The sequence below is a fragment of the Podarcis bocagei genome (genome assembly GCF_964188305.1).
Source record: "Podarcis bocagei genome assembly, chromosome: 11".
Lineage (NCBI taxonomy): Eukaryota > Metazoa > Chordata > Lepidosauria > Squamata > Lacertidae > Podarcis > Podarcis bocagei.
The window spans coordinates 18,977,771-19,003,527 of NC_138136.1; the positions used below are offsets into that span (position 1 = coordinate 18,977,771).

The 25,757-nt window shown below is 43.1% G+C and overlaps 1 protein-coding gene and 1 long non-coding RNA gene across 2 annotated transcripts in view; one reads left to right on the plus strand and one right to left on the minus strand.

Moving 5' to 3' along the window:
- The window catches only part of LOC308597875, a 991,146-nt gene that overhangs the window by 922,587 nt on the left and 42,802 nt on the right, over nt 1-25,757 (plus strand). The gene's annotated exons all lie outside the window — the stretch shown is intronic.
- The window catches only part of HSD17B4 (hydroxysteroid 17-beta dehydrogenase 4), a 74,773-nt gene that overhangs the window by 2,106 nt on the left and 46,910 nt on the right, over nt 1-25,757 (minus strand). Inside the window, exons 18-23 of the mRNA XM_081213686.1 lie at nt 18,238-18,307; nt 15,174-15,280; nt 14,471-14,557; nt 11,704-11,781; nt 10,206-10,344; nt 115-242 (exon numbers count right to left, since the gene is read on the minus strand). Of these exons, the coding sequence (XP_081069812.1) occupies nt 115-242; nt 10,206-10,344; nt 11,704-11,781; nt 14,471-14,557; nt 15,174-15,280; nt 18,238-18,307 (609 nt within the window). The remainder of the gene's footprint in view (nt 1-114; nt 243-10,205; nt 10,345-11,703; nt 11,782-14,470; nt 14,558-15,173; nt 15,281-18,237; nt 18,308-25,757) is intronic.

Consider the following 25,757-nt stretch of genomic DNA (forward strand, 5'->3'; position numbering starts at 1 on the left):
CAAGCCCTAGGCACTGAGGTTTTACCCACAGTGCCACCCGCGTCCCCTTTAGCATCTCTTAAGCACCTGCAAATTAAAAGTCATTCCTTTAATACATGAATTCTGCATCTGTACCTTTTGTGGGTTGATCTTGCCTAGCACCAAATCCACGAAGTCGTCATCCGACAAGCTGAAAATGATGTCAGCCTTCCCACGGGCTGGTCCCTGGTACACGTCTCCAGAGCCATTCTTTAAGTCCATGGCTGGGGGAAATTGATAAGAGTTTTTAAAAAATGGAAAAAGCAAAAACTGAATGTTACATACTCCCTTAAGAACTTTTTTTTATCAAGAAGAGAGTCATACAGAACACTGGTAACTTAAAAGATACAAGACAACAGTGGTTAACGGCACTGAGATTAATTCCTGAATTTAATTAGTCTGAACTAGCAAACACACAAACACACCAGAGCTCAACATTATCAAAGCAGGAAAAAGACAAAAGCAAACATTTCTTTTATCACTACACCCAGATTCCCAACCATATAAGTTCCTAAATTATTTTAATTTATTAACACAAAAGTAATGAAGTCTACCTAATTACGTGCCTCCCGTTCAGTCATTTGAGTTACCTGCTGTGGGGATGCTCCAACGGAGAGTGGCTCAATTTATGAAACTCGTTATCCCCAGGCACTTCGGTCCTTTGAGCCCCCTCACAGTATGACAACCTGTTCGGCTTTTCGCCGTATCCTGCAACCTACCCTCGTTAAGCATCCGAGTGAAGAGGTTGCACATATGCTTTAATAGCTAATTACCTGGGGAAATTGCTTCTGCTGAAAAGTGTTGGCTCGGTCCAGAGAAGTGTGCTACAATCTCTGTGAGTCGCCTCAAAACATTTATTTCCCAGGCCATTTGAAATGTGGTGCCAAGGGGGTGGGGGGGTGGGGACACAAAGAATGACGATGCTGCTTGGAGAAGAGAGGTGAAATCCCTGACTGGAAGCAGGTTCAGAACACACAACATGAAGTATTTCTTCACTTAAGGAAGTGGGCTCTGGGCTGGCCCTGCTCTCAGAGGCACAACTGCCCATTGGCTCCACCCCAGGACCTCAGTGTGTTAGGCAAATGGGGGAACCTTTGAATTCAGCTGAACGTGACAGGCTCCTCCATGTGACCCAGAGTCCCAAACTGCACAATCTATTTATCTGAACGTGTATAGGTTCCTCCTTCAGACCTTCTGGCAATGTGCAGAAGGTCTGGGGAGGGGGTAGAGCCAGTGAGGAAAGTGGGGTGTCCACTGAGCACAACCTCCTCCACCAATGTTCTTTGAACATAAAAGGTAAAGGGACCCCTGACCATTAGGTCCAGTCGTGACCGACTCTGGGGTCGCAGCACTCATCTCGCTTTATTGGCCGAGGGAGCCGGCGTACAGCTTCCGGGTCATGTGGCCAGCATGACTAAGCTGCTTCTGGCGAACCAGAGCAGCACACGGAAACACCATTTACCTTCCCGCCGGAGCGGTACCTATTTATCTACTTTCAAACTGCTAGGTTGCCAGGGACAGGAACCGAGCAACGGGAGCTCACCCCGTCGCGGGGATTCGAACCGCCAACCTTCTGATCAGCAAGTCCTAGGCTCTGTGGTTTAACCCACAGCGCCACCCGTATCCCAATTTCTGGAGTGGGCTAATAGAATTCGCTGCCACAAGATGTGGAGATGGTTTTAACCAAACTGGTATATGAGCAAAAGCCAGCAGCACAAAGGCAATAAATAATAATAATAATAATAATAATAATAATAATAATAATAGTTTGTTGTGGTTGTTTTTTGAAATCGTTTTTATTGGATTTTACAAATGTAAAGTTGTAACAATACCAAATGCATATCCATATATAGAGATTTCTCTGAATCTCGAGACTTCCCACCACCCCCTCCCTGGGTCCTATTGTCAACATTTTCAACTGCATATCATTTCCTAATCTATATTTTGCATCTGTCCATATTATCCATAGTGCTTGTTACATTACAAGTGTTATTAGAATCCTGCTAATGTTTTCTTCTGCTTACAGTGGTCTCCTAAATAAATTTTAAAAATTCCCATTCTTTCTTGTTGTGCTGCTGGTGGTGGTGGTGGTTGCTTTCTGTTTCTGTTGTTGCTGCTGCTGCTATTATTATTATTATTATTATTATTATTATTATTATTATTATTATTATTTTATGTGCCACCCATCTGACTGGGTACAACATTGAATTCCTCCCAATAGGTCTACTTTGAGTGAAACTTAGTTAAGCTATGTGTACAGAATCCTGGGCCGCAACAGGAGGAAGGGCAGGATAGATTTAACAATATAAATAAATAAATGTCTGTATAAAAATGGGTTTTACAGTTCATCTCTCCCCTCTCAAGCACTTTCTATACTATACTGCTGCAGTTAGTAGGAAAGATGTAATCTTTGATTGGTACTCGCAAGCAGTCTCTCCCTGGAAAATGAAGAGGAAGACAGACAGATACTAAATTTCTCTGTCAGTACAGGAAGTTATCTGCTCAGATAGAGGACGTATATCGCTTATTACCGAACTCTTGTGCTTGAAAAAGTCACAGCTGTAAAGATAATAGTAAGTACTTCAGTATTGCCAAGTTCAATAGTAATATGCTGGATTCTTTCCTCTGCATCCTGCTAAAAAGGTTACCAAGTGGAGCACAAAATTGCCTATAAGTGTACGAAGGCAGCAGCATATTCTGTATGGATTTTCCCCAGAGTAGTTATTGCAAAAAAGAAAAGAAAAATGAAGGCAGTATTCACATTTAATCTTTTTGTGATACATTTCAGGGCCAACTATTATCCGGGCCAACTTATTTTTTAAAAAAATCAGTGTCCTACTTTCTTTCAGCATATAGGCTTCTCCCCCTTCTAAGCTAACGCACACACAAGGATACAATGCGGAATGTTTTGTTTTGTACTATAGTGCTTTTTTAATGTTCCATTTCAAGACTATCTTAAATCTTAGCCAAGTATCTCTCCTTTCTTTACGGAACACCAACAATTTCTCAAAATGTCCGCTCTCCCAAAGTCCTATTTCCTGCACAAAATGCGCTGCCAAAATGATCTACTACAGGGTATATAAGCTGTCAGGTATCGTGTAGCTTGCAATGGAGAATGTTATGACAAGATTTTGCTCTGCCAATTCATTTTCACATTTTGCAAATTTCCAGAGCCGCTCTCTTCTCTCCTGCCCCTGCTAGAGTGTATAAAAACAAGGCCATTGCCAAGCTAATGCTCCTGTAAGGACCTGACATTTTTAATTATGATATCCAAGCAATTTTACCATCGGTGAGACAACAAGTTGGAAGTTGCTTTCTTTGTCTCTAGGTTGTCCTATGAATAACAGCTTCACGAAGAACTGGTTGTGCTTGTATTTGTTCTAAGAATTGTCTTTGTGAGATGTTGTCTATATGCTACGCAACACACCGTATCCCTGAAGCAGTTTTACATGGAATTTTAATACAGAAGACTTCAGCATTTACCTGATGGGTTCCAATAATATTGCCTTTTTTTGGCCTTTTTTTTCTTTACAAAAACCCCACAGCTTTCTCCAGTTTAGGATGAACATTGAATAAAACACTTTAAAAGATTTCACATAATCCTTTCTGAAGATGAGAACATTGCCACATTGCAATACCACCATACTCATTTTTAAAAAAAACGAATTATTTTTTTCTTAATATAAAATATCCACAGAAAGGGTTCCTATGGAGAAACATTGTCAGCTGTTTCAGAGAAAAAATAAGGTACGAAAAGTATCTTCCATTGTTTATTATTATTATTATTTCCATACCATCACAGGGAGGTTTGCAATATAAACCATTTAATGGTATACTGGATAACTGCTTGGTTCAAATTTCAATTCACCCAAAAACTCACTAGATGAGCCACTTTCCTTTCTGCCAGCCATTTGTAAATTAACATAGCATTAGCTAACCATACAGGGCTGTTGTACAAATGAAGCTGTAATCCTATATACAGACTTACCTAAAAGCAAGTCTTGCTGGGACTTACTTCAGAGTAGGCATGCACAATGCCTTGAATACATCTAAAGCACAATATCAGACCCTCCAAGTGTCCCTATTTTCCAGGGATGGTCCCGGATTTACAGAAGTCGTCCCGGTTTCTAATTTGATCCCGGAATGTCCTGCTTTTCCTTAGGACGTCCCTATTTTCAACAGATAAATGCTAGAGGATATGGTAGGGTGCCCCTGTTGTCATTGGAGATATGTTGGAGAGTATGGAGCTACCAATCCCTGATTGATAAGTAACTATATAACCTTTAGAAGACATCTGAAGGCAACACTGTATAGTGAAGTTTCTTAAAAATGTTTAATGTCTTACTATGTTTTTATATATGTTGGAAGATGCCCAGAGTGGCTGGGGTAAGCCAATCAAATAGGAAGGGTATAAATAACATCAACATCGTTGTTGTTGTTGCTGTTGTTGACTAGGACGTCCCTGTTTACATTGGAGAAATTTTGGAGGGTATACAATATAAATGCTAAATAGTCTTGCTTTCATTACCACGAAGGAGGCCTTTTGGTAAAGACCAGTTTACCATTAGAGAAATAAGTCTCTGATTTAAATGGTCTCTGATTTAAATGGCCTCGGCCCAGTATACCTGAAGGAGCGTCTCCACCCCCATCGTTCAACCCGGACACTGAGGTCCAGCTCCAAGGGCCTTCTGGCAGTTCCCTCACTGCGAGAAGCGAAGTTACAGGGAAGCAGGCAAAGGGCCTTCTCGGTAGTGGCGCCCGCCCTGTGGAATGCCCTCCCATCAGATGTCAAAGACATAAACAACTATCTGACATTTAGAAGACATCTGAAGGCAGCCCTCTTTAGGGAAGTTTTTAATGTTTTTAATCTTTTGTTGGAAGCCACCCAAAGCAGATGGGGCAACCCAGCCAGATGGGTGGGGTATAAATAAATTGTTGTTGTTGTTGTTGTTGTTGATGATGATGATGATGATGGGGGAGGGAAACAATGAATTGTCTTGATAAGATCTCAAATGCATTCTATGCAGTGTATAAAAGGAATTCTTATTGTTGTTCTTCTGCATTTATGCTGAAGAATTTCCACTTCCAACGCAAGTATTAATTCCGGTTCACGTGTGCCAGCTGCTGAGGGATGGTAACGAAATGAAGAGGCTGGCATGATAAGGAATGATACAAGGGGGGAGGTTCTAGTCAATTGCACAAAGCAATAAAAGCTTTTTTGGCACTTGTGAATTTGGGAAGAATAAAATTATTGGCCGTGTCAACCAGAACTGCAAATCATTTCCTTAAGGGCTGCTTCTCGTCATTTATTCCTCTGACATTCAGCCCAAGGACATCAGCTGAAGACACCAGAGATTCGGCCGTCACCCACAACAGCTATGAGCTGCAGGGGTCCAGAAGGCTGCTAGTGCTGTCAACAGCAGCAGTGGCAGATTACACCAGAGAAGAAGGCCAAGGGAGAAGCGACAAGCCAAAAAATGGAGTGCCAAGGCAGGTACAGGAGCCCCATGGATTTATCAATGGGAAGAGGCCTAGCAGGTAGGCCAGGAGAACAAAGGCAGCCGTCAAAGCAAAGGCACCGCTGGCTAAAATTTAGCAGCAAAGTTTCAAAGCAGATCCCAAGAGAATCAAAGTCCAACATCATCAATGTTAACAAAAAGCTTGTGAGATTTTATTATTATCCTTGTCCTTCCTAGTGGAAAACACCAGGCATATCGGAATTGGGGCTGAGCGATCTCTGGTTTTCAACACTGTGATATGCCACCAGCTAAATATCACGATATACCGATGTCTGAAATAAGGATGGAGCTATGTAGAGGCAAACAGGGTACTGTCCTGGCAACTGCTACTGCTTAGGGTTCTAAAACAGACACATTTTTACAGAGCAAAGGGGCGGCAGGAATCATGAATGAAGCGATGACTAGCTCTGCAGTTTTTCCCATATCACAGTTTTTTACATAGCGCATGCGCACACATCATGATTCGCAATATGTGACCATGTTGAATACAATGGAACCATTACCACAATGTACACTTCAAACCAATTTTGGACGATGTATCTATACATCGCCCAGCCCTAATTGGAACCTAGTCAGATTGGAGGGGGTGAAGCAGGTTGAACAATAAGGCTAGATTAAAATAGATCTAGCTGCAGAGACATCACCTTGCCAACAAAGGTCTGTATAGTTAAAGCTGGACCATAAAGAAGGCTGATCACCGAAGAATTGATGCTTTTGAATTATGGTGCTGGAGGAGACTCTTGAGAGTCCCATGGACTGCAAGAAGATCAAACCTATCCATTCTTAAGGAAATCAGCCCTGAGTGCTCACTGGAAGGACAGATCCTGAAGCTGAGGCTCCAATACTTTGGCCACCTTGTGAGAAGAGAAGACTCCCTGGGAAAGACCCTGATGTTGGGAAAGATTGAGGGCACAAGGAGAAGGGGACAACAGAGGACAAGATGGTTGGACAATGTTCTTGAAGCTACCAGCATGAGTTTGACCAAACTGCGGGAGGCAGTGGAAGACAGGAGTGCCTGGCGTGCTCTGGTCCATGGGGTCACGAAGAGTCGGACATGGCTAAACGACTAAACAACAACAACAAGCTGCCATTTGTCCCAGTACATTATAACCTTTTGAAGAGGATATCCAAGGCTACATAAAAGGAATAGTGACAGGAATGTATGGTTGCTATACGAATACTCACCTAAAGCTCAGGCTGGAAGTTAGGCATATAGGATGTCTTGAACAATCGACAGCCATAGTCAAGTGTTATGGTCACAAATAAAATCTACTTGCAAGCATGGTGAATGGGGACGAGAGCAACAAGCATCTCCTGTCCCTCGCCTTTCAACTCATGGAGGTCAAGACTTCTACTCAGGGAGACATTCCCCACACAATAATCTGAGTTCTAAATCATACAGAGTCTCCACAAGAGGTTCCATGGTTCAGACCTTCACCATCCATGAAGTGGAAGACTGCAGAGGGCACGAAACTGCTTCGCATGCTCGTCCCCTACTTGCATGTGGGTTTTCACTCATGAGCAGAATGCCTGAATGTTGCTTATATCAAGCCTAAATGTGCCCAGCAGTGCTTGCTTATACGATGAAGCACTGAATAACCACAGTCTGCAGCTGTTTTCTTCTTCCACTGCCCCATGAGAGTTGCTGACCTAGATGGCTTCAGCGTATGAGGTTTCGGGTTTGAAAATGGAAGGAAAGAGATAAGAAAACAGGGATCTTTCTGCTTCGTTCTTAGTGTTAAGGGAAGGAAATTCCCAATGCTCTTTACTTTTGATGGCTCTCTGACACAGAAGATGTTCAAAAAAGGTATTCTTGATTATTCTTAAAGATTAGTTTTGATATTTTTCAAAAGTTTTAGAAGACTTTGTACCAACTACTTTCTCTCAAGTTTCCTCTGTGTGTATATATATATAGAGAGAGAGACTTAGCTATATGGACAAAATTCATTTTTCTTTTGGGTCAACCAAGTAAATCCTTATATGGAGATTTGAAATTTAATGATTTTGTTTCTGTACTGAAATTAATCTTGGTATTTATGGCTGATAATCAGCATTTTTGGTGATGTGTTTTTTTGTATTATTTGGAATATTATATTAAATGTCTGTGTTGCTTAGGATTCACTGACATATAAAAAACACAAGTTAAAGAACATACTAAAGCAGTGGTTCCCAATTACGGGTCTGGGGACCCCGGGGGTTTGCGGAACACACCCAGGGGTCCGCGGCACTATAACTTGCCAGGGACTCACTTATCTTGATAATTGCACAGTGAAAGCCACAATGAGGATCCACGAATCACCCAGCCTCTGCTCGTGACCAGGGCCTGCTTGCCGGCAAGGGAAAACTTGGGAAAGTGTTTTGGGTGGCAAGTGAGCTGGGACTGGGCAAAAACCTCTGACACAGTTTCATGGGGCTCTTGTGATTGGGGGCGGGGAGAGTGAAAGAGAGAGAGAGAGAGAGAGAGAGAGAGAGAGAGACACCCCACACAAGATTAGAGAACTCTCCCACTGCTTGTAGGTATCAGTGAATCTTGCCTTATGAGTTTGGGATTCATGTCTCATCTTGGAAGTCCACCAGGGGAAATAGCTAAGCAAATTGCCGCTGTCGTTAGCACAACAACTCACCTCTGATTATTTAGTTTAGTTAGGGCTGCCATACGTTTTGGGATTTCCCAGACATTATTGGGATTCCAAAGGCAGAACTGATGCCCGGGGGGGGGGGTGATTTTTAGGCGGGTTTTTAGGAAACAATTTTAGGGGTTTCCTTAAAAAAAAAAACCACCTCAAAAACCAGTATATGCTGATATATCACGATGACTGGAATTAGTCTTGGCTGCTTCTTCCAAGATACACAACCTGTTAGTTTCTGTTTGCCACTGTGCAGTGCTTGGAGTCACAAGACTCTGTTTTGCATTCCAGACATTCCATACTGTTGGAAGTCTCACGGGAGACAGATGTGACGTTACTGGTTTCCTGTTCCTTTGTTGTTTCAGTTGCTCTCTGCTCTCACAGAGAGAGGATGTATTTATTTTCTGTCTGTGTAGCTTAGTAATAAAACTCTTTAGCCATGTAGCTCATAAATCTCATCACTTCTGCGTGCTGCTTTAATTCTCTATGTAATGGAAACGTGCTTGGAGCCTTATCAGAGGCTCCGGTCATTAATTATCGTCAAAGGGCGATTCTGGAGGAGCTCGGTCGAACGCAGGTTCCGACGTGACCTAGTCCTACACGGCGAGCGAGTCCCAATGCATCTCAGCCTCAATTCCAAACCAAGGAGCAGTGGGGCTTCGCTGAACTGCTCAGCTGGGGGGTAGAAGAGGTCTCTTGCCCCCCCCCCAGCTGAACAGCTCTGCTGCCTCAGAAGGCATCCTGCCCCCCAGCTGAGGGAGCCTCAATGCTTCTCCAACTTGCACACAAACAGGAGAAGCCTTGGGGTTCTCTATAGCTGGCGTGGTGGTGGAAGTCACCCACCTGTCAATCACATAATGGAGAAGTGGGTGGCTGCACTCATCTGGGCCATGAAGCCGATCCTGATCAGAATCTGACCCATGGAGACTAACAGGTTCCCCACCACTGCTTTGCAACAGAGGTCAATCACTCAAACTCATTGACTTAGCCATATATATATATCTGCACTATGATCGGGAAAGACATTGGCACAGAAGAGCAGAGGCTTTCAAGGCATGCATGTTTCATGTGCTTTGTTTTTTCATCACGGCACTTTTAGCATCAACAGCGAACACCATACATAAATACGAATGTGGAATAGTCATACATAAAAACGCAGCTCCCACTGGGGATAGCATATTATGTATCCTAGCACAAGAGAGTGATCGGAATAGAGGATAATGACGACAGAAAGTATAAGAGGGCATTTACATAATGATCATCAAATGCTATTTACTGCCAGGCCAAAGAAGCATTAGCGTGATCCTCCCACATGCAGGAGGGGGCGGGCATAATGTGAGAACTGGGATTTAATCCAATCTACTGAGATCTAATTCATTGTTAACAGCACATTATAGGATTGAGTCAGATCTAAATACTCAGGATTCAGTTTCCAAACCCGAGATGAAGACCAGTGGAGAATTAAATGAATATTTCTGTAGACATGGATGTATCTTACTCAAAACAGAAAGTATTATCTATTGTTTCCACGTCCAACTGCTTTGTAGATTACGTCTGCTTGCAAACGGGGAAATAAGTCGATGTCTTACAGTGACAAATATGAAAAGGAAAACCTTATCCACAGAAGAGAGGAGGAGGAAGAAAATAAACGAGAATTTTCAGAATGTGTATAGTGCTTTTGACTGTCAAAACTACACACATCACCACTGTGACTTTTGCAACCAATCTATGCAGCATGATCCCTTGTGTAAATATTGTTACTGAGGAATAGTGTCCTTTTGTGATATATCTGAACTAGGACTTCAACTCTTTGCATAGCAACCTCATTGCACACCAGCTCTAAGGTGACAAGATGCTAAAGTCTTGTTTTCGATGCCACGAGCCCTACTGTAATAAAATATACCTTCGCTTTATTAGAAAGCGAACCTTCCTTGGCTGCCATCTTCCTTTCATCTAGCAGGGCTTAGAACCACATAAGGTTTCTCACTTCATTAGACGACGCAATAAGGCATTCCGTAAATTAATTAAACTTGTGACTTACTCCACTGCACTGCAGTCTTTCCGTCCTTACTGATGTTCCACTGAAATATGGCATTTACTTTCTTCACCAGCTCACTGCCAAGCTCTTTGATGCGACGACCAATTTCTCCAAACACAAGGTCACTCTTGAGTCCTACTACCTAATGTATACAAAGAGATATGGACATTGAGGGATTTCACACTCAAACCCATATCCTGTGATTCATTACCGCATGCACAGTTAGAGAGAATTCTAGCTTCCTTCTTTACAGGATATTTTGTGGCCCTTCTCTGTGGCATTATAGGCCCCAGGTAGCATATTCCCCACCTCGAAAAAGAGCTCAATATGCTCCTACTCTTTTTGATACAAAGGTGGAAGGGTTGAAGGGGCAAATGACAGGTTTCTAGATGAAAGATTACGGGAAACGGCTCTAGCAGTATTTCCCAGTAGAAATACTTCACAGCCACGTGTTACTACAATTAAAGCCTTTATTCAGCTAAGCTATGCAAAAGTGATTCCATTTATAAACCACTATTCACAAAACATCTCCAAGCAACAAAAATATCAATGGTAAAAAGCACATGTAAACAGAATCACAAGCTCAATTTTAAGCAGAAACAGACTGAGATAAAAAACCTCCAGTTAAATGGCTGGTTGGGAAAAGGAAGGCTGAAAAGATAGGAAAGACAGCTCCTGTCTGACATGTAAGCCGCTTTTTGTATTTTTGTATAAAGCACTGCATAAATGTAATAAATAAAATAATAATAATAATAGGTAACAGGAGTACATTCAAAAGGGTAGACACTTAAAAGCTCCAATTCCCCCCTGCCAAAATGCTAATAGGCCCAATTTCTACATCATGTAGAATCAAGCTCCTGATGAAATGGTATTGGCAAGATGCCTTCTCCTGCAGAACACAGCTGGGTATACAAGGGCCGAGATGATATTTTAGGCATATTTTAGCTACTTCCTCGCAAACACTCAAACCTTCCAACTCAAACATCCTCCCATCCAACCAATCAATTAAACAAGTGAATGGGAGTCTAATACTACTGGAAGCCATGTTGCTAGCCCTGATGACTAGAAATATGGAATTGAACATCTGTGGCGGCAATGTCTTCTGCAAACTGATAGGTCTACAAGGGATAGCTGAGAAGCACTATCTTTAGCGGTCAGGTTAGCGAGAGTGACCTCAGTGGTTTGTATAAACCAAATTCCTCTCGTGATGACTTGCAAAGCCAGGATTTATGCAAAATTAAACAAATGAATGCAAATTGGCTGGAGTGAAATACGTCACAGAAACTGTTTTCTGGGAGGGTGGAGGATTTGGGTCATAATGCAAAGGTTTGCTGCTATTATTACCATTTCATGACTAACTTAAGTCCCATCAGTTTTAATGTGTCTACTCTAAGCGTGACTAGTTTTCTATCCAACTCATTTTCATTATTCAGTGTAGCATATAAACTGTTCTTGAATTCATCATACAAAGCAATGTCTCACACTTTCACACTTTCCCTACCTTAGCTGAAGGCTGTTCAGAGGATGAGGTGAGATCGACATATGCTCCTCCAATTGCAACCTCCCCTGTCTCTTTGACCTGGAAAAAAAAATCAAATATAAGCAATTTCTACAGCACCAGTGCGTGTTTGAAAAATCTGAACATATTATAAACAGAACAATAGCTATATTAGAACAATTTAAAGATCTTCTTTGCATCTTAAATTGCACAGGTCAAATCTAGCAACGGAAAGAAAGGGTTGAAATAGAAATAATTAAGCAAACTATCCTAAAGCCAGAACCATTTTGCTTGCATCCTTTCATAAAATCAAGTATGGCTTAACGAAAGAAAACCTAAGAACAATCAGTGACAATGTGCCGGTGGGTTAAAAAGCCACAAGAGCAGAGAGGAAATAATCAGTTCCAATCATTTCAAATATTAAATACAGGCTTGTCAATGAAAGGGCTTCATGTTTTAGCCAAACATACTGTGTATGAATAAACATTGAGGGCAAGCTGCCAGTGTTTAACAAGCTGCTGCTATTTAATTGGCTCTATTAAAAAAAAGGATAGGAAGAAAGAAAATGTTGTTTGCTGCTTTTTACATCTTTATTTACTTTTAAAGCTCGGGGGCAATCGCCTTTTTCAGTTTATCTACCACTCTGGGTCTTTTATGAAATTAAGGGAACGAAAATGATTTCCAAAAACAGATTATAGAACCACAAAGACTGGGGAAGAGACGCCAAGAGACTCAAGGTCAACAGCATTATCAAAAACTCTCTTTATATGCATTTTCAAAGATGCCAACAAAGTTTGCCTTAAAAAATAGTAGTATGCATGTGGGCTGGAAGAGATTGAGCAAACTGAACTGAGGTTTTGAACAGCTATTCTAATTCTGATTTCCAGAACCCTCAAACTTGTTTTTAGAAGAAAAAAAATATCGGGGGCAAATGAAGTGGAATAGCTATTCCGAAGTCCTGTGAGGACAAGTGATGGACTGTGGCTCAGGGGCCAAGCACAACGCTTGCATTCAGAAGGTCCCAGGTTGAATGCCTGGGATCTTAGTTTAAAAGGAACAGGTTGCAGATGATAGGAAAGACCTCTACCTGGGACCTTGGAGAGATGCTGGCAGATGAAATAATAGCAGACTAGGTAGACAAACAGTCCAACCTGATAGATGTAGCTTCTTATGCTCCTAGCCCTTACCTGTGCTTGTTCCCAGACGTCTTTAGTACAGAACTAACTTCCCACTTCCACACCCAATTTATGACAGCATGTATTTCCTGCAAGGAGCACGAGGTGGCATACGAGGTTTCTGTCCCTCTGTCACAACAACCTTGTGAGATAGGTTACACTGGGGGAAGGTGACTGGCCCAAGGTCATTGGGTGAGCTTCATGGCTGAGTGGAGTTTGGAACATGGGTCTTGGCAGACACTATAAATGGTAAATTACACTGACTCCACTTCCAAAGACTCCTGAGTCCAATATTATCATTGTCGTCAGCAGACTCAATCATTAGCCATAAATACACCTGGTTTCCCTAGTCGGCTCAAGACCCTTTGCTGCCTGAGGTAAACTACAAGATGATGATGATGATAAATTATTGTTGTTTTGTTGTTGTTGTTTTGTTGTTGTTGTTATTTATACCCCAGTCACTCTGGGTGGCTCCCAACAGAATATTAAAAATACAATAAAACTAGAGCCAGTGTGGTGTAGTGGTTAAGAGCAGTAGTCTCGTAATCTGGGGAACCGGGTTCGCGTCTCCGCTCCTCCACATGCAGCTGCTGGGTGACCTTGGGCCAGTCACACTTCTTTGAAGTCTCTCAGCCCCACTCACCTCACAGAGTGTTTGTTGTGGGGGAGGAAGGGAAAGGAGAATGTTAGCCGCTTTGAGACTCCTGAAGGGGAGTGAAAGGCGGGATATCAAATCCAAACTCTTCTTCTTCTTCTTCTTCAAACATTAAAAACTTCCCTAAACAGGGCTGCCTTCAGATGTCTTCTAAAAGTCAGTTGTTTATTTCCTTGACATCAGATGAGAGGGCGTTCCACAGGGCGGGCACCACTACTGAGAAGGCCCTCTGCCTGGTTCCCTGTAACCTCACTTCTTGCAGTGAGGGAACCGCCAGAAGGCCCTCAGAGCTGGACCTCAGTGTGCGGACTGGACAATGGGGGTGGAGATGTTCCTTCAGGTATACTGAGCCAAGGCTGTTCAGGGCTTTAAAGGTCAGCACCAACACTTTGAATTGTGCTCGGAAACGTACTGGGAGCCAATGTAGGTCCTTCAGGACCGGTGTTATATGGTCTCAGCAGCCACTCCCAGTCCCCAGTCTAGCTGCCACATTCTGGATTAGTTTCCGGGTGACCTTCAAAGGTAGCCCCACATAGAGTGCATTGCAGTAGTCCAAGTGGGAGATAACCAGAGCATGCACCACTATGGAGAGACACAAGTGTGGTTATTTGTCATGGGATCTTTACAGATTCTCTCCGGGGAGATGGGGGAACTATATGTTAGCTGCAGTGGCGTAGCGTGGGGGGTGCAGGGGGGGCCGGCCACACCGGGCGCAACATCTGGGGGTTAGGGTTAGGGGGCGCAAATCCACGGGTTAGGGGGCAAATTACTTGCCTTGCCCCGGGTGCTGACAACCCACACTACGCCACTGGTTAGCTGCATACAATTTGATCCACTCAATCCCCACTGAAATGAATGGGATTTATGCGCACAGGAAGAGATCCATTCTAGGGTACTGTTTTGTTTTAACTGCCACAAATCTTGGTTTCACCCTACTGACCTTGGTCTGAAGATGAATCCTGTTTCCTTCCTTCCACATCTCTGTTTGCAAAGTTTGTCCCGGGTAAACTGGTTTTGCAAACCGCACCTAACACAAGGAAAAGATAGATATGCTTTAACAGGGATGGGGGAGGAATCCTATGAAATATTAAAATCATTTTGCTATGGCTGTTTTCGCTGTTATCCCTCACATTCACTTTATGTGTTTGCTTGTGGAAAGATGCAGCTTGGATTACTCAGCTTAAGCACTGCCACCGAAGTTGACTAACTCCATCCTCTAAAGACCATTAAGACTGTGGAAAGAACTGCAGGAGCCTATTCCCTTTATTTTAAGGGCAGCATCAACAAATGCAAGCCTGCCCCAATGGAACTGTAAACAACTTCTCTAAAATATGTTTGTAAGCCACTACGCAAATTGCGTTGTATTATGTAAATTGCTTCGAAAACTTTGTGGCTGAAAAATGACAAATACTTACTGCAGATAAATAGAACAAGAAAAAGGAAAGTATAATTGAGGCGTTTATAATGTACATTAATAGCAAACAAAAAAGTACAGTGTATGTAAAACACGTGAGGTAACATCAAATCAAATGTCAACGTGACACAACGAATCGTATTTTATGTCTGCATCTTAAGTGCAATTAAGAAATCTTGTCTTCATCTCGCAATGAACACAGAATATCCCAGGAGAAGCATTAACAGACCTTAATTGCCTTGAACTTGGTCACATCGTTATTTGCAAAGTGTTTCAAAACATGCCTGGCAGCAAATCCGAAAGAACAAAGTCCATGCAATATGGGCTTCTGAAATCCTATTAAGAGAATACAAATAAAGTGTTGCATTTCTTACAGAACATGTCTACATTTAGAAATGCGCTCCAAGGATCATCGGCATTTAACTCATACTCTGCTAAAGGACTTTTCAGGAATTAGTGGCTTGGAGAGGCAATACAGGTGCATTATGGGAGGGCTTGCCCCAGAGGTCACATGACTCTACCAGCCACTCTCATGACGAGGAAACCCCAATATTCCAGGGCTCTCAGTTGCCTCCAGATAGAAAAGGCCACTGCAGAACTTCATCGTCACCATGCAAGGGAGTGGAAGAATTTGCACAACTTTGAAGGCGAGGCTAAATTTGTGGCTCCAGCGTCCCGTTCTACTCCTGTGGCCTCTCCAAGCCAGTAACACCTGAAGAGGATGTTAACCAAAAATGGGATAAGCAGAGATGCTCAGATAAAATGTCCGCAGTATCGTATCCTCTTATAACCTTTATAAAGCCTGGAGACACTTCACCTCATTTTTTGAAAATGGCAGACCAATTATTAAGAAGGGGCTATTTGGCTAGGGAGTAAAGATATTCACTGGCTCACGGTTTGATTCTAGATACAATGCAAAAATGATGATTTTGCTCTTAGCACCTGACATTTGCCTCTTCCTCAAGATCAGCTTGTAAGATCTTTTCCTTGATGTCCCCATATATACAGCCTCGGCTCAGTATACCTGAAGGAGCGTCTCTACCGCCATTGTTCAGCCCAGACACTGAAGTTCGGCTCCGAGGGCCTTCTGGGGGTTCCCTCACTGTGAGAATTGAGGTTACAGGGAACCAGGCAGAGGGCCTTCTCAGTAGTGGTGCCAGCCCTGTGGAAGGCCCTCCCACCTGATGTCAAGCTAATACAACTATCTGACTTTCAGAAGACATCTGAAGGCAGCCCTGTATCGGGAAGTTTTTAATGTTTGATGTTTTATCGTGTTTTTAATATTCTGTTGGGAGCTGCTCAGAGTGGCTGGGGAAACCAAGCCAGATGGGCGGGGTATAAATTACTATTATTATCATCATCTCTGTAGAGTACAGTGGTACCTAGGGTTACAAACACCTCGGGTTACAAACTCCGCTAACCCAGAAGTAGTACTTTGGGTTAAGAACTTTGCCCCAGGATGAGAACAGAAATCGCATGGCGGCAGCACGGCGGCAGCAGGAGGCCCATTAGCTAAAGTGGTACCTCAGGTTAAGAACAGTTTCAGGTTAAGAACAGACTTCTGGAACAAATTAAGTTCGTAACTCGAGGTACCACTGTAGTTATATGGCAGCCTATCTGTGTGAGAGAGTGAGAGTGAGTGAGACAGACAGACAGACAGACAGACAGACAGTGAGTGTCTAGTGACTTCCCATTAATGGAACATTGTTCCCAGTAAGTCCAGAATGGCTCAAGTTTTGCAGCATTTTTGGAACTGAGTAAAATGTTGAATTCCCCAATGTTTTAGGTGCTTGATGGTTGATTTCATTAGCGTTGCTATTTCTGCTGTTTTAGTTGGTTTTCAAAATTTGTTTAGTTTTGTTATTGGATTGGGTTATATGTTTTGTTTATCATGAACAGCTGCATTTGGTGTTTTTACAACATTGAGGTGGAATACAAATGTGATCTTCAGATAAAGGGAGGTGTGCAAGCAAAGAAAAGAGGGAAAAGAACAAATATGGATAGAATGGAATCTGAGGTACCCATAATGATGGGTCACAAATAGCTGGGAAGAATTAACCTTTTGCTCAATCTGTGTGCACCTATATATAGCAAAGTGAGGGAACCATATGCAATTGCTTTCAAATTAAATCCTTTTCCAGAAGGGTAGTAAAAGCAGCAGTGCATCTTGTGGCCCCTTTAAAACTAACAAATCTATTTTGGCATCAGTTTTCACGGACCACAGTCCACCTCATCAATTCATTACATTTTTGTTTTGTTTTTAACAGGCCACAAGATGCTTTATTGTTTTGAATTATCAAAACATGATACCAGCTCCTATAAATCTGAAACATTCTTACAGCCTTCTCTGTGAGCACTGCCATACTTTTTTTAAAAAAAAAAAATCGATAGGAAATTTCAACAGAAGTATGAAAAAGATCTACCGCAAGAAACCAAGAACATACAGCCTGCCAGCACATAGTTAGTTTTATGTTTACATTCATTGTAATTATGTGTGCTATATTGGCAACTCCCCATATAGTGGACAGACAAGGCACAAAGAGGTCAATTTTTGCTGCACAGGAACACAGGATATTTCAGTATACTCAAGCAGACTTTGGACTTCTATTTCTTGCTATACTTTATAGAAACCACATTTGAAAAGCTTTGTTCACATGTGACACTGATAAAAGCTGCCTTCACCCATGTACATGTGAAAGAGTGTGTGCTTGCTGATTTGTACAGCTCGGTTCTTGAGTACACATGAACAAAGATTCTTTACTTTTTGAACGTTAGATGTGAATACTTGTACAAGTGTGCAGCTCAGCTGTTTTGTACACAGATTGCATACTTGTTAAATGTAATGTGTGAACACCCCCTAAACTGTTTCTGATGCGCCATTACTATTCAAATAAAAAGCTAAAAATATAAAATAAAATGCAGCAGACATGCTCAGTGCCTAAGAGTAGCTCTATGAATTTTGGTTTATATATTCCTCATGGGAGCAAGGTTCTGAGGTAAGCTAAATGAAAGGCAGGAAAAGATAACTACAACTTGCAATCTTGCCACCTGGAAAGTGGTAGAATGAAATAATTGGTTTAGAACTCAAAATTATGGGAAAGCCACCTATACTTCACAAATACCAGTTACCAGCTGAAAATTCAACATTTGGTTAATTTTTTATTTCAGGATAGCAGTTGTCAATTCTCAAACCTTAAATGCATTTAAAAAAAAGTATATTGCTGAAAAAGCTGAAAAGGCATTTATGACTCCTATCAATAAAATAAAGCAAAAGAGAGTTCCTTCAAACTTACCTCCAAGGGCAGCAAAACCAGGTTCAATGTGTAAAGGATTCCAATCTCCACTCAGGCGATACAAAGCAGCCTATGGATAAAAAAATAATAAATATTAGGAATTATTAAACAACTGAAAACAGCTGCAACTTTTTTTTTTAATTTCCAGGAGCACAATTTATTTATTTATCTGCCAAACAATTGATATTCTTTCCATACTGCCTAGAAATGTTATGGCCAGCATCATAGAACAAAACAATTAATATCCAAAGAACCTCACAGCAAGCAAAGCACAGATAGGAGATGTCTGTCATAAGACACCATAATAAAACATAATGAGCTCAGGACAGCTGCGTTCCTCGACCCAGTAGACAGGACAGGCTGTAGACAAGATATGGGGGGGGGCGGCGGCGTGGAATTACCATTCTCCATAATGTAGTGCCCGAATAAATGCCCACCTGGATGTGCAAAGGCAGAAGGGCAGTGGCAGTGGAGGGAGAAAGACAACCTTCATTTTAAAGCAAATGATTCAGAACTACTAGTAATCCAATAAAACAAGACAGGCCATTTGTGTTCATCTTAAATAAAGAACTGAATTCAGAGCTCTGTTTTTAGGTGAGGTCTGCAACAAAATGTTGCTGCTCAGGCTTTCCAGCCAGCCATTACGTTCCCTGTTCCCGCAGGCTCCCCTTCAAAGAGTCAGCCTACTCAGCATGCTCAGATCACCTTTTTTTGTCTTAAAATGTTTTTCTTAGTTCTGCAAACATTAGGGCTCTGCACACTTGCTGTCATCTCTCGCAGGTGTGGATCGTGCCCATTTTGGGTTACATAAGGATTAGCACCCAAGAAAATGAGAGCTTGCTGTCGTACATAGGACAGAATTCATATGCGTGTATGTGTGTGTGTGTGTGTGTGTGTGTGTGTGTGCGCGCGCGCACAGCTTTGTGGCTGCACCGAAGTCATATTTAAAGACACTTCTTCAAAATCAAGGGAGATATTTTAAATATAGCCAAGAGCCACAGAGTTTCAGTATTTGTTACTTTCACAGGAACCTTCAGCATTCAGAGATTCATTCACGTCGCTTCTTATTGCTTTTCACTCCTCAGACTGATCCTTTGGGCAGCCCGTAGTCTGTATGCACACTGTACGCTTCCCCATACGCTACCTGATTACACGTGTGACTGAACAAAACTCAAGTTTATGCATGGGGTTTCTTTACCGTAGTACAAATGCTTTTTGTTGCTGCAAAGTTTAAAGAGAGCTACCAGCACATCTTTTCTGACTTTTTCAGAATCACTCCCACTTTTTGGAAGTTGTGACTCTGGGGTCGAATGGGCAGTTAACACCCAAGCTGTCTAAACTACAGTGGTACCTCAGGTTACAGACGCTTCAGGTTACAGATGCTTCAGGTTACAGGCTCCGCTAACCCAGAAATAGTACCTCAGATTAAGAACTTTGCTTCAGGATGAGAACAGAAATTGCGTGGCGGCGGCAGCCCCCATTAGCTAAAGTGGTGTCTCAGGTTAAGAACAGTTTCAGGTTAAGAACGGACCTCCAGAACTAATTAAGTTCTTAACCCAAGGTACCACTGTACAGACAGTTTTAACATCCATAGACACCCACACTACAAGGTTATACTGACTCGAAAGGATCAAGTCAGTGAGGCTGTTAGAACATGGCTCAAGATAGGAGTATAGCATCTAGATCAAGGGAAGTAATAGTGCCACTGTATTCTGCTCTGGTCAGACCTCACCTGGAGTACTGTGTCCAGTTCTGGGCACCACAATTCAAGAAGGACACTGACAAACTGGAACGTGTCCAGAGGAGGGCAACCAAAATGGTCAAAGGCCTGGAAACGATGCCTTATGAGGAACGGCTAAGGGAGCTGGGCATGTTTAGCTTGGAGAAGAGGAGGTTAAGGGGTGATATGATAGCCATGTTCAAATATATAAAAGGATGTCACATAGAGGAGGGAGAAAGGTTGTTTTCTGCTGCTCCAGAGAAGCGGACACGGAGCAATGGATCCAAACTACAAGAAAGAAGATTCCACCTAAACATTAGGAAGAACTTCCTGACAGTAAGAGCTGTTCGACAGTGGAATTTGCTGCCAAGGAGTGTGGTGGAGTCTCCTTCTTTGGAGGTCTTTAAGCAGAGGCTTGACAACCATATGTCAGGAGTGCTCTGATGGTGTTTCCTGCTTGGCAGGGGGTTGCACTCGATGGCCCTTGTGGTCTCTTCCAACTCTATGATTCTATGATTCGATGATCAATCACTCGGGAGCATTCCACAGGTAACCCTGTCCCTCTCTATTTGTTTATTAATAGCAAGGATGGGAACGTGTGGCCCTCTAGAACAGTGGTTTCCCAACCTTTTTTGGGCCATGCTCCACCTAAGCATCTCTAAAATCCTGATCCACCCCTCCCCCCATTACATATAATTCTAACTATTCAAAAAGTGAAGTCCTATTCACTTGGAGGAAGCCTAAAAGGCCATTAACTGTTAATAACTCATTCTCAAATTGCCCCCCTTAAAAATCAAGTTGCCCCCCTGTGGGGCATGTGCCCCACATTGGGAACCATGGCTCTAGAAGTTGTTGAGCTCCACTTCACAGCAGCTCCAGCCAGCATGAACAATTGTCAGGGATTATGAGAGCAGTTGCCCAACAACTTCAGGCAGGCCACAGGTTCACTATCCCTGGTATAAACAACCAGAAAAGATGAGATTGTGTCTGTTATGTTGCTCCCACCTGTGCTAGGAAACAAATCTAGAAACCCTCATACAGAACATATTGATGTACAATTAATGACATGCGCAGTGACAGAGACAGCAGCGTTTGAAATGGGTTCACAGAAAGAGAGCGATGGAGGGCTCATAGGTTCTGTGCTGGTATGACCTGACTCTGGCTTATGAACACAGTGTGGTGGGTCTCAATTTGCATACCCTGTCTGCTTATGAGTCCAGATTTAGTTTGCCCACCACAGAAGCATATAAACAGCAACTTCTGCATTTGGAGGGTGGATGGACTGCTAATCCACACTTGCCTCCTGTGATGGAGCCAGTGTGAGGATGCAGGCACAGAACAGCTGTTTCACATGGACAGAACTCCTACCAGGGCAACAGGCATTTAGGAAATCTCCTAGAGTTAACAATATCCCAACTGGTTACTTCTCCTTTATGCTTCTATTATAGCTATGCCAATGACGCCATATGGGGAATGAAATCTTCTGAACTGTGTCTTAATTCAACAAGTACCGTATTTTTCACCCTATAGGACGCACCGGCCCATAGGACGCACCTAGTTTTTTTTTTTGGGTGGGGGGGAATAAAGAAAAAAAATACCCCCCCCCAGCCATGGCTTCAGCGCGCCTTGCGCTCCGGGCAGCAGGCTGCTATCCACAGCCTAGGGAGCCCTGCGGGAACTCCCGGAGGGCTCCCTAGGCTGCGGAAGCTGCGCGGAGCCCGAAGCTTGGGGCGTGCTGAACTCAGCGCGCCCCAAACTTCTGGGTGCAGGCAAGCTCTCTGCTAGCCGTGGGAGAGCCGCGCGACTTCGCCCTCCCACGGCTTGCAGAGAGCTGCGCTAAGCCCGAAGCCTGGGGGGCGCTGAGCTCAGCGCCCCCCAGGCTTCGGGGTGCAGGCAGCTCTCCCCAAGCCGTGGGAGAGCTGCACGAAGTCGTGCAGCTCTCCCACGGCTTGCGGATAGCTTCCAGAAGCCTGGAGAGCGAGAGGGGTCGGCGCGCACCGACCCCTCTCACTCTCCAGGCTTCAGCGAAAGCCTGCATTCGCCCCATAGGACGCACACACATTTCCCCTTCATTTTTGGAGGGGGAAAAGTGCGTCCTATAGGGCGAAATATACGGTAAATAGTCTTTAAAAAAAATACAAGACTTTGCAAAGGCAGAGATAAAAAGCTCTGACTTCTGCACTGCTCCAACAATGACATTATTTCAATTAGCATATAAAAACCGATCCGTCTTTAGACCATAACGAAAGTCAATTGATTAGCAGCATTAGACTGAAGTTGGTCATAATATGGTTGGATTGCTCGCCAATTAATAACACAAATTGTCAAGTTTTATTTCCTAACAATTTAGGAGTTCTGCCAGATCAAAAGAGGAAAGGCAATATTCAACCTGTCGGCATCAATTTTTCAGTCTTGCCTGCTGTCAACAATAAAGGTCACTGGCAAAACTAAGGGAAACAGCAGTCTTGTTATACAATCACATACTGTTTTATGAATGGGTAGGGTGGGGTCTGTCACAATAGCAGGTGTTCCAATACAATATATCCCCGTACTGAAAATAATTTTTCTCTGGAAAAGCATGCAATACTTTGGTAATAAAACACAGTTAGGAACAGAGGACCCAATTAAAAGAATTGCATCTTTAACTTTTGGCACAAAAAGAGAGATTGTGTGTCAATTTGATCTGGGACTAGAACTTGAAGGGGGGTGGATATGTAAATTTTATCTTTGTGACATTTTCCTGAAAGCTGTCGATCTGTAAGGGGTCCAATACAGTGCCACCAGTGTATATGACACAATAGTTCAGCCCAGACACTGAGGACCAGCTCCAAGGGCCTTCTGGTGGTTCTCTCATTGTGAGAAGTGAAGTTACAGGGAACCTGGCAGAGGGCCTTCTCAGTAGTTGCACCCACCCTGTGGAACACCAGTCAGATGTCAAGGGAATAATCAACTATCTGACTTTTAGAAGAAATCTGAAGGCAGGTAAGTTTTTAAAGTTTGATGTTTTACTGCAGTTGATGTTTTAGTTTGTTGAAAGCCGCCCGGATTGACTGGGGCAACCTGGTCAGATAGGTGGCAAACAAGCAAGCAAATAAATAAACGGACTAACAATGGGGGAAAAGGCTAGCTCCAAGTAGTTTATAATCTTTACCACTGTCAGCATTTAAATAGAAGGGAGAGGGCAATGGTAACCAACAACAGATAGGCAAGAGATGCATGAGAGCCTAAAATGATACATCTTTGGTAGATAAAGGTAAAGGTAAAGGGACCCCAGACCATTAGGTCCAGTCGTGGCCGACTCTGGTGTTGTGGCGCTTATCTCGCTTTATTGGCCGAGGGAGCCGGCGTATAGCTTCCGGGTCATGTGGCCAGCATGACTAAGCCACTTCTAGTGAACCAGAGCAGCGCACAGAAACGCTGTTTACCTTCCTGCCAGAGTGGTACCTATTTATCTACTTGCACTTTGACGTGCTTTTGAACTGCTAGGTTGGCAGGAGCAGGGACTGAGCAACGGGAGCTCACCCCGTCACGGGGATTCGAACCGCCGACCTTCTGATCGGCAAGTCCTAGGCTCTGTGGTTTAACCCACAGCGCCACCCGCATCCCATCTGTGGTAGATACCTGACAATATAAAGAAGCAGTTCAGAGTGAATGCTTTCCTGCGTAACAAGACTTCAGCATGTGGTAAAATTAACACACCAGGGAGAATGCTACGTGAAAGTTTTATTTTCTTTCTGATATGCTCGTTTACAATATACAGGAAGAGAAGTGAAAAGTGCAATCAACCCGTCCCCAAACTGGCAGGCTAAAGTGGTACAGTTTAAAACTCTGCCACCTCCATCAAACAATTCATTTTGCCCAGTGCACAGAACAGCTCTCAGTTCCCATACTCAGCCTTCAAGTGTAGGCATGGAAGCTGTTTTGCACCTAACCTGCGTTGCAAGGTAATGAGAGAAGGCCCAAAATACACAGGAGGAGCGCAGCTTGCAGCTACTTCCCATGCCAGCATCAACTCCTTCACAAACACAGGAATTGGAGCGAGCTGCAAGATGTTCCTACCCAAGATTTCTCACTTTACCTTGGGCTGCAAGAAGCGGCAGTCTGGCGGCAAGTTCCACTGCACTGGGATGAAATGAACCCTCTTGGTCTAAGATTTATTCCAGAAACCAACTGTGCACGATTCCATACACGAGCAAAACCTTTGTATTTATGATCTGTATATTCCAGGCCTGAGTGATTGCTGCATCTGCTGTTCCCATTCAGATAAATTCAAAGTGGTTCATTCTTTCCCACTACGTTCTGCCAAGGCAAGCACTTGAAACCAGGCCATCAAAATAAGCTTTATCTCTCGATTCGGAGTAGCAATACAAAAGAGAAGCAGCAAAGGAATCCAACACTTGGGTTAAATTATCAACGAGGGTGAGATTAACAATCATTGCTTCAAGTTAAGCATGCATTTAAATTTTTGGCCGCGATATCGTTTACAATGTTCTAAATTGGATTAATTGTGCATTTCTACACACTGCCAAGTACTAACCAGAAGCATTTCCCCCCCTTTTTCTTTTGGGTTCTATTGGTGCTAGTAACTCTAGTGCTGTCACAAAAGCCAATACTAATAGGTGTAAAGGCACAGCTGTTTAATGGGATTGTCAGTCTCAAGTTCCCCTCTAATCATGGCTATTGTGCATCATGGATGACGAAATGAAGGACCTCAACATATTAGGAAAGTGTTTCTCAGAAACAAATAGTTTTGTTAACAAATACACCAAAGAATTTTAAGAATATTAAAAGAAAGTAAGATTTCAGGACTCAAAAGAGAGCCAGTGTGGTGTAGTGGTTAAGAGCGGTGGACTCGTAATCTGGTGAACCGGGTTCGATTCCTCGCTCCTCCACATGCAGCTGCTGAGTGACCTTGGGTTAGTCACATTTCTTTGAAGTCTCTCAGCCCCACTCACCTCACAGAGTGTTTGTTGTGGGGGAGGAAGGGAAAGGAGAATGTTAGCCACTTTGAAACTCCTTAGGCTAGAGATAAAGCGGGATATCAAATCCAAACTCTTCAAAATCAAAATAATAACTTCACAGCATAAAGAGCGATGCCTGATCAAAATCATTATTATTATTACCTCATTAGATGGCCCCGGGATTCTAGTACTATGAGAGAGGGAGAAAACCCTCTTTCTGATCATTTTCTACACACTATGCATACTTCTATCACACATCTCCTCCTTTATCAGGATCGCAATACCTCTTTCCATATGAACCTACCAGGACCCTGAGATCATCTTCTGAGGCCCTTCTTTGTGTGCCACCTCTTCGAGGAGGGTGGCAACATGAGAACAGGGCCTTCTCTGCAGTGGCTCCCCATCTGTGGAATGCTCTCCCCAGGGAAGTTCGCCTGGCGCCTTCGTTATACACCTTTAGGTGCCAGGCAAAAACATTCCTTTTTAACCAGGCCTTTGGTTGATTTGATTGACATCCAATGCCCTTTTAAAATGTGGTGGGGTGGGGGTTTTTTTTGGGGGGGGTTGTTACTGGGTTGTTGTTTTTATTTTGATTATATGTTTTGTGGTTTTATGTTTTGATTTTGTTTTGCGAACTGCCCTGAGCCCTCCGGGTATAGGGTGGTATATAAATTCAAATAATAATACTAGTAATAATATCAAGAACAATAAACACATTCAATTGCTGCACAACAGAGGGAATCAAGTTGTTGGAGAGTACAACTCCTACCATCCCTGGCCAAAGACCATAATGGCTGGGGCTGGAGGGACTTGTTATCCACAAGAGAAGCGCCCCTGCT